Here is a 7536-nt window from a genome sequence, read left to right as displayed (position 1 = left end):
TCCGATCAGAATTTACATTTTTATATTTATGAAGTTTAAAGTCAACCAATTTAATTCTTAATCATGATGCTTTCAATTCAACAGAAAACCATATGTTCAGCTTCATTATATTTTTTATAACAATATGATATGGACAGTTCCTTCTTTTAATCTTCATTTTATCTTTTAACACATTCTATTTTTTCCATTTGAAATTTTCAGTAATTTCAACTATTTTTTTGTTATACTGAACTGCATTTCAGAGCATTTTTATGGGAAATAAATGGATAAATAAAACAATGAAAGCATTAGGAGGGTAAACTTTATTAGTGAAAAATATGTTGATTTTTTTGGTTTTAACCCCTGGTGGGGCTCTCGTAATCCGGAGTTCTGATGGGAAGTAAGTAAAGTCTAGTCAAGGATTATTCCAACCAAGGTTAAAACTCGAATTGCTCTTTGAAAAATTTGTTGATTTGTCTACAGGGAATGGTAATTTTAACATTGTCAGCTTCTGTACCTGGAGTTAAGCCATCATGTGATGCTAATGGTTGTCATCCAACATCAGCACAAACTGCAGTTTGCTACATAGCACTCTACTTGGTCGCTCTTGGAACCGGCGGTATCAAACCATGTGTTTCGTCATTTGGTGCAGATCAATTTGACGAAACAGATGAGAATGAGAGAAAAAAGAAGAGCTCTTTCTTCAACTGGTTTTACTTCTCAATTAACATCGGTGCACTTGTCGCTTCATCGGTATTAGTTTGGATACAGATGAATGTTGGTTGGGAATGGGGTTTTGGAGTACCTGCAGTTGCAATGATCATTGCAATTATATTTTTCTTTGGTGGTAGTCCTCTCTATAGAATTCAAGTACCTGGAGGTAGCCCTCTTACAAGGATTTGCCAAGTTATAGTTGCAGCTTGTAGGAAACTAAGTCTTCAAGTGCCAGATGATAAGTCTCTTCTTCATGAGACTATAGATGTAGAATCTGTCATCAAAGGGAGCAGAAAACTTGATCATACAAACAACTTAAGGTGAGTTATTAACATCCACAATGAAAATGAAATATTCACATGTTATGCTACATACCTTTAATATAAGTGTAGGGTAAAGGTATTATAGTAAAAAAAAAGTGTTTCATAGTGATTGTTATGATGATAATAAACTAACAGCTTCTATTATTATTATTTTGATCTTAACTTTCTGGTTCTCATGGGAACGGGGTCTGGTAATCAGAAGTTTGATCGGGAGGTAAATAAAGACTTGGTGGTCAAGGATTGTTCCAGTCAGGACTAGAACTAGGGTGTTTTCCGAATGACTCATCCTTAACTGAATTTCATTTAAGAAGTATTTTTCAAGCAGTCTTTTACATATTTTATAAGATTTCGTACATGTTTGAATTGACGATGAGGTTGACAAAATTGTGGTAGCACCATAATTTAGTTGAAGTATAGCTTTTGTCAAAATCACTATACACTGATTTTGCCAAAGTCACTTCATCATAAAATTCTTTACTCTAAAGTTTGATTTATATTATGTTTTTTCTGATTTAAAAAGTGTTGAAATCCATGCAGGTGTTTGGATAAGGCAGCAATAGAGACACAATCTGACCGCGTGAGAAATTTATCAAATCCATGGAGGCTTTGTACAGTAACCCAAGTTGAGGAACTAAAATCAATAATTTATTTACTCCCAGTTTGGGCATCACTTATAGCCTTTGCAACTGTCTACTGTCAAATGAACACAATGTTTGTGTTACAAGGCAACACAATGGACCAACACATTGGCCCTAACTTCCAAATCCCATCAGCTTCCCTCTCCCTTTTCGACACACTAAGTGTCATCTTCTGGGCTCCGGTCTACGACCGAATCATCGTCCCATTCGCAAGAAAGTTCACCGGCCACGAACAAGGATTCACACAGCTCCAAAGAATCGGAATTGGCCTAGTCATTTCGATATTTTCCATGGTCATCGCCGGGATTCTAGAGGTCATTCGCCTCCACATGATACGAAAAAACAACTACTATGATCTCAAGACTATCCCTATGTCAATTTTCTGGCAAGTACCTCAATACTTTCTTGTTGGATGTTCTGAAGTTTTTAGCAACATTGGTCAGTTAGAGTTCTTTTATGGTCAAGCACCTGATGCTATGAGAAGTTTAGGTGTTGCTCTTTCACTCACAACTAATGCATTGGGAAATTACATTAGTACTTTGCTTGTTACTATAGTGACAAAAGTCACTACAAGACACGGTAAGCTTGGTTGGATACCTGATAATTTGAATAGAGGCCATCTTGACTACTTTTATTGGCTTTTGTCTATTATTAGCTTTCTCAACTTCCTTGTGTATCTTTGGATTGCAAAGAGGTACAGGTATAAGAAGGTGTCTGGAAATGTTGATTGAGATAATAGCTTAAGACAACATAGTTTTATTTGCTGAAGAGTATAGTTTTTTTTTTTTTTAATTGGTTTTTATGCTGATATTTGCATCATTTTCCTATACATATATTTGTAAATATGGATGTTATTTGGAGTTCTGAGTGAATTAAAAGATTATTCTTGTGCTTGGGTTTTTTTTTGGATTTTCCTTAATTTCATGTTCATTGTTACGATTTGCTGCAGAATCCTTTGGAGATACTTCGTTACTCACTTCAACATCATAAATTAATAGAAGTTCATTGGTTTTTGCACCAAATTCTTAATTATATTTATTTAAGGGTTTAGGAACCAAAAAGAAAATAAAAAATTACTATTGCGTAAAAAATTACACATTTTACAATTCTAAAGTATAAATTACACATTCTAATATATGTTTTTCTATATTAAGACTCTTAACCTTTGTTAGCATTTCACTTATTTTAATGCCAAATTTTTTTTATTGGATTCTTAATTATATTTATTTCTATGCCAAAGATATTGTTCATTGATACACACATTTCGTTTACGCTAGGAACCGAATTTGACTCTCCAATAACAATGTATGGCTAATGTAAATAAATAATGATATTTCCCACCTTTAATTATAAAGAAAAAGTGCAATGCACATGTAAACGCACTGGTAATTAATTAATATCCAGTTTTTTGTCTTTCAGAATTGTATAGATACCAAATTACAAATATCGCTTGTAGGGTAGGTTGGATTCCTCCTATTGTTAGTACTATTTGTATTTTCTAAACTAATAGGTTGTGGATTCTTTCTAGCAAATGACAAAATTGTCCCCATCTTTGTTTACAACGGATAACGTAACGGGAGGTCCAAAATACTTCCTCTATAACACACCTAAATTTAATCCTGCTGCACCCCCTTTCTCCAACAGTTCAATATACTTGTTTTTCATTAGAACCATTGCTAATACCTACTTACAATCCTAAGAGAAGATGAATGCTCTCAAATTCATACATCCTTCCTTCAGACATACCAACATAAAGTATAATGTCCACTGCACAAAACTCCGCAACACAAGAAGTTCAATTTTGTGCCTCAGCAAGTCCAATGAGTCTGATTCTCAAGCTTCTCAACCAGGAGATACTCATAAACAAGAACTACTAGCCCAAATCGTCATGCTTCAAACTCGAAAAGTCCGTCTTACAGATTATATAGATGAGAGATCTGCGTATTTAACCCAATTCGGTGAAAAAATCAACGCTGAGTTCGAAAAGATTGGAGAAGATGCACTCAAAGGATTAGATGAAGCTGATGCCAGAGTATGCTTCCACTTTTGAACTAACTATGTAAAATGTAGAAAAATAGTGACAGTGACCTCTTATATTCACTTGTATTTAACAGATAACAGCGAACATAGAGAGCCAGATGCTAGAATTCGAGGAATCTGCAGAATTTAACAGACAAGAGATTCAAGTGCGTGAAAACGAGTTAGAGGAGTTCGAAGTTCAAATGGAAAACGGAAGAAACGAAGGGCTATTCTTTAAGAACCTCAGAAAGAAGGTACCTGTTGTTGATAAAGCCAAAGCCAAAGAAGAGGCAGAAAAAATTAAAGATGTAATCAGAGAAAAAGCTGGTAGCACAATCAGGAAAAACGTTTACCGCTTATTCATTGGCCTGCTGATCTTTACCGTAGTTTATACTATTGCCTCACCATCAACTGATTGGAGAAAAGTGGCAGTTTTTGGAGCAATTCTTGTGGCTTTGATTTCTCAGCTCATCTATGAACAAAACATGTCAGCAGAAATTGGAACCATGAGAAAGACCAACAGTGAAGAGGAAAATAAATGAGTTCAATTTTTACTGTTATGTGCTGCAAGATTCTGGTAAAAGACAGCTTTTGAATTGATATTGCATGTACAATAAACCCAAGTATAGTCTTACAACTTGGGCCTGATAATATCATGCAGATTTGCTTTGGCATCAACAACAGAAGATATTGAGTGATATTACTAAATCACCAAAATCTGAGTAACTGGGTTACCCTATGATGCTGATTAAATTCTTTATAACCTGTGTCTAAACAGAAAAAAAATAAATATATATATATGTATATATATATATATATTTCTCAACCTTTAGAAATGTACCTTTAGAATCTGAATTTACCTCTGCATCTTCCATTATGTAAATAAGTACACTGAAACTAATAACTATGCAAGGTCAGTGCGTCTGTGTAGCCTAACAAATTGGTGTATTGAATGCTGTATTGCACCGAAGTACACACACCAACAAAAATGCTGCTTAGGCTCAGACCTAAACATATAATTAATCATATTTCTTGTGGGAAGCCAACAAAAGGCTTGTATATCAATAGAATATGCCTGTAGTTGATGAACTCAACAAGCATAAGAAAAAAATTGGAACCAAAAAAGGTTACTTAAATCAAGTGGAATCCCCATAAAAAATCACAGCTCTAACTAGTATGCTCCAAGTAATAACAGTTGGCAGAACATCATGAGCCAAAGCATCATTTAAAAACCAAACTGCATCTGTTACTCTACCACAAGAGCAGAGTCCATTAAGAGTAATATTATATGAGATTATATCGTGTTTTAAGCCGTCTTCTGAGATTTGAGCCCAAATCTTTAATGACTTTTCACAGTTCCCAACTTTGTAAAAACCCTCCATGATGGTATTGTGGGTCACAAGATTAACACAGTTTCTCTTTCTCATCATCCAATAGAGCTGGAAAGCATACTCCACTTTGCCAGAAGAACAAAGTCTATGGATGACAATGTTATACATAGTAATATCAGGCTTAAAGCCCTTTGCAAGAAACTGATAACACAACCTAAGTGCCGTGTCATTCTCTTTCATCTTGCCCCGACAAAGACCATCTATCAACGTGCTGTACGTGATAATATCCGGTTCCCACCCTTTCTCCAACATTTCCTCAACGCAATGATATGCCTCGGGAAATCTTTCTGCTCTACAAAATCCATTTATAAGAATATTATAAGACACAACATTAGGTGAGCAACCTTTGGAACTCATTTCCCTAAAGACTTGAATAGCACTGTCAACTTTGTGATGTCTCATAAACCCATCGATGAGTGCATTGCAGACATGATGGTTCAATCTACATCCACGCTTCTCCATCAATTTCAAAACTCCAGCTGCTTCATCTAATCTTCCTTCTTTGCACAACCCATTTATCATTGACGAGTACGCATAGGCATCCACGTCACCACCTCTCCGATCAGCCTCCTCCAACACCCGAAAAGCCTTACTCACATACCCATTCTTACACAAACCATGAACCAATATTCCATAAGTACCAGACTCTACACCACAATCCATCTCACACAAAGCCTCCCACACATTCATTGCTTCATCCACCTTCCCACTCTCGAACAACCCTTTAAGAAATACATTATAACTCACCACATTACGCGAACCACACTTCCCCATCTCCTCCCACAGCTCAAAACTCTCATCAACCTTTCCAGCTTTACACAACCCATTTAGCATCGCATTACAAGTAACAACATCAGCTCTAACCCCTCTCAAAACCATCTCCTTATAAACCCTTTTCGCCCCATCCAAATCCCCACTCTCACTCAACCCATGAATCAAAGCACTATAAGTAAACACATCATGCTTCCAATCATTCATCTTCATTCTCTCCCATATCTCCAAACTCTCCTTAAACCTCCCACACTTACACAACCCACTAATCATAATATTATAACTAACAACATTCGGAAAAACCGTTTCCACCTTCAACAACCTCTCCCACATCTCCTTCCCCTTCAAAAATTCACCAATTTTAAAAAACCCATCAATAATAATGTTATAACAAGTCACATCAGGTTCAACACCTCGTTCATACATTTCATCAAACACCTCCAACGCACCATTCAAATCACGATTTTTCACAAACACACCAATCAAAGTACCATAAGTAAACCTATCAGGCTTCAAACCAACACTCCACATCCACGACACCAAAGCTTTCGCCTTCTCAAACTGACGCTTCTTACACAGAAGCTTCATCAAAACATTGTAAGTTGGCACATTAGGTGAAACACCAGCAGTTTCGAAATAAGCGAAAAACTTTTCAGCACGCTCCCATTGATGAGACTCAGCAAAAGCATTGAGAAGTGAATTGAAAGAACGAATACCGGGTGGGCACCCGAAAACCCGACCCATATTTTGAAAAAGCTTTAGCGCTTGATCCGGCATTGAGATTTTAGCGTAGGCTTTTAACAGAATGAGAGGAATATCTTCAGGGCAGTTGAAGTTTTGGGTTTTTTGGATGGTTTGAACGATGTGAGGGGTGTGGAAATGAAGGAGGGTGGGGTCGGAGGAAATGCGCCGGAGGATGTGGAGGAAGACGTCGGCGGAGTGAGTGTAGTTTGGGAGGCGTGTGGCGGCGTTGAAGAGCTGGAGAGCGGAGTTTGTGGTTTTTTGGGATTCGAGGAGTTTGAGGAGACGGTGGGGGGAGAGAGGTTTGGGTAGGTCCAGCATTTCGCGGCGAGAACATCTTCAGAGTTGGATGTCTATTTTTATTAATTCATTTATTTTAAACTTTGACAATAAAATATTAAATAATTTAGCTTTAAGTTTAAAAAAAAATTATAATTTAATTAACGTCATATAACTAATTAATATATTTATGTAATTTTATATTATAAAATTATATATTATATTAATTACATTATTATTTTTAATTTAAAAATCAAAATAAGATATTAAAAATATTAATTTTTAAAATAGAAAAAATAATTTTGTAAATTAATTAAAAATAAATAAATTAACACTACAATTAAATTTTAACTTTTTCATTTGACTTTTTAAAATAATTCACCAACATTAAAAAAAAGAATACTGAATTGGAACTCTTACCTAAACATATCAAATATATGTGCAGTTGGAACCATTTTCTTCAATGGGTTTATCAAGAAAAAAAAAATGAAGTATTCATATCTCAAAATTTAAATTTGTATACACTTTGTCCTGTTTTTGCAAATTGATGTTGATAAAATCAATTGGGTTTAAGCTTTCTAGATGAAATAAGTTTCTACTTCTAAACAATGTTGTGCGTTAGAGATTTAAGTGATTTTTATCAATTGGTTTTAGGGATGACAATTAGATTCAAACTCAGTC

General features: G+C 35.4%; 3 protein-coding genes across 5 annotated transcripts in view; 2 read left to right on the top strand and 1 right to left on the bottom strand.

Moving 5' to 3' along the window:
• The window catches only part of LOC101503592 (protein NRT1/ PTR FAMILY 8.1-like), a 4731-nt gene extending 2177 nt beyond the window's left edge, over positions 1–2554 (top strand). For all 3 annotated transcript variants that reach the window (XM_004492356.4, XM_073365847.1, XM_073365848.1), the window contains exons 4-5: positions 463–1013; positions 1554–2554. In XM_004492356.4, coding sequence (XP_004492413.1) covers positions 463–1013; positions 1554–2385 — 1383 coding nt within the window. In that variant the 3' untranslated portion in view covers positions 2386–2554. The remainder of the gene's footprint in view (positions 1–462; positions 1014–1553) is intronic.
• A 412-nt stretch (positions 2555–2966) lies between these two features.
• Positions 2967–6931, bottom strand: LOC101490244 (uncharacterized). Its single transcript, XM_027332755.2, has one exon. It carries the CDS (start codon positions 6895–6897, stop codon positions 4810–4812), a length of 2088 nt encoding a protein of 695 aa, XP_027188556.1. The 5' UTR covers positions 6898–6931; the 3' UTR covers positions 2967–4809.
• On the top strand, positions 3360–4381 carry LOC101503271 (uncharacterized). The gene is made up of 2 exons (XM_004492355.4): positions 3360–3686; positions 3769–4381. Exons 1-2 carry the CDS (start codon positions 3360–3362, stop codon positions 4213–4215), a joined length of 774 nt encoding a protein of 257 aa, XP_004492412.1. The 3' UTR covers positions 4216–4381.
• Positions 6932–7536: the final 605 nt, after the last annotated feature.

Source organism: Cicer arietinum, chromosome 3 (assembly GCF_000331145.2).
Source record: "Cicer arietinum cultivar CDC Frontier isolate Library 1 chromosome 3, Cicar.CDCFrontier_v2.0, whole genome shotgun sequence".
Taxonomy (NCBI): Eukaryota; Viridiplantae; Streptophyta; class Magnoliopsida; order Fabales; family Fabaceae; genus Cicer; species Cicer arietinum.
The sequence above is the reverse complement of the archived record's forward strand: the minus strand, read 5'-3'. Positions and strand labels throughout refer to the sequence as shown.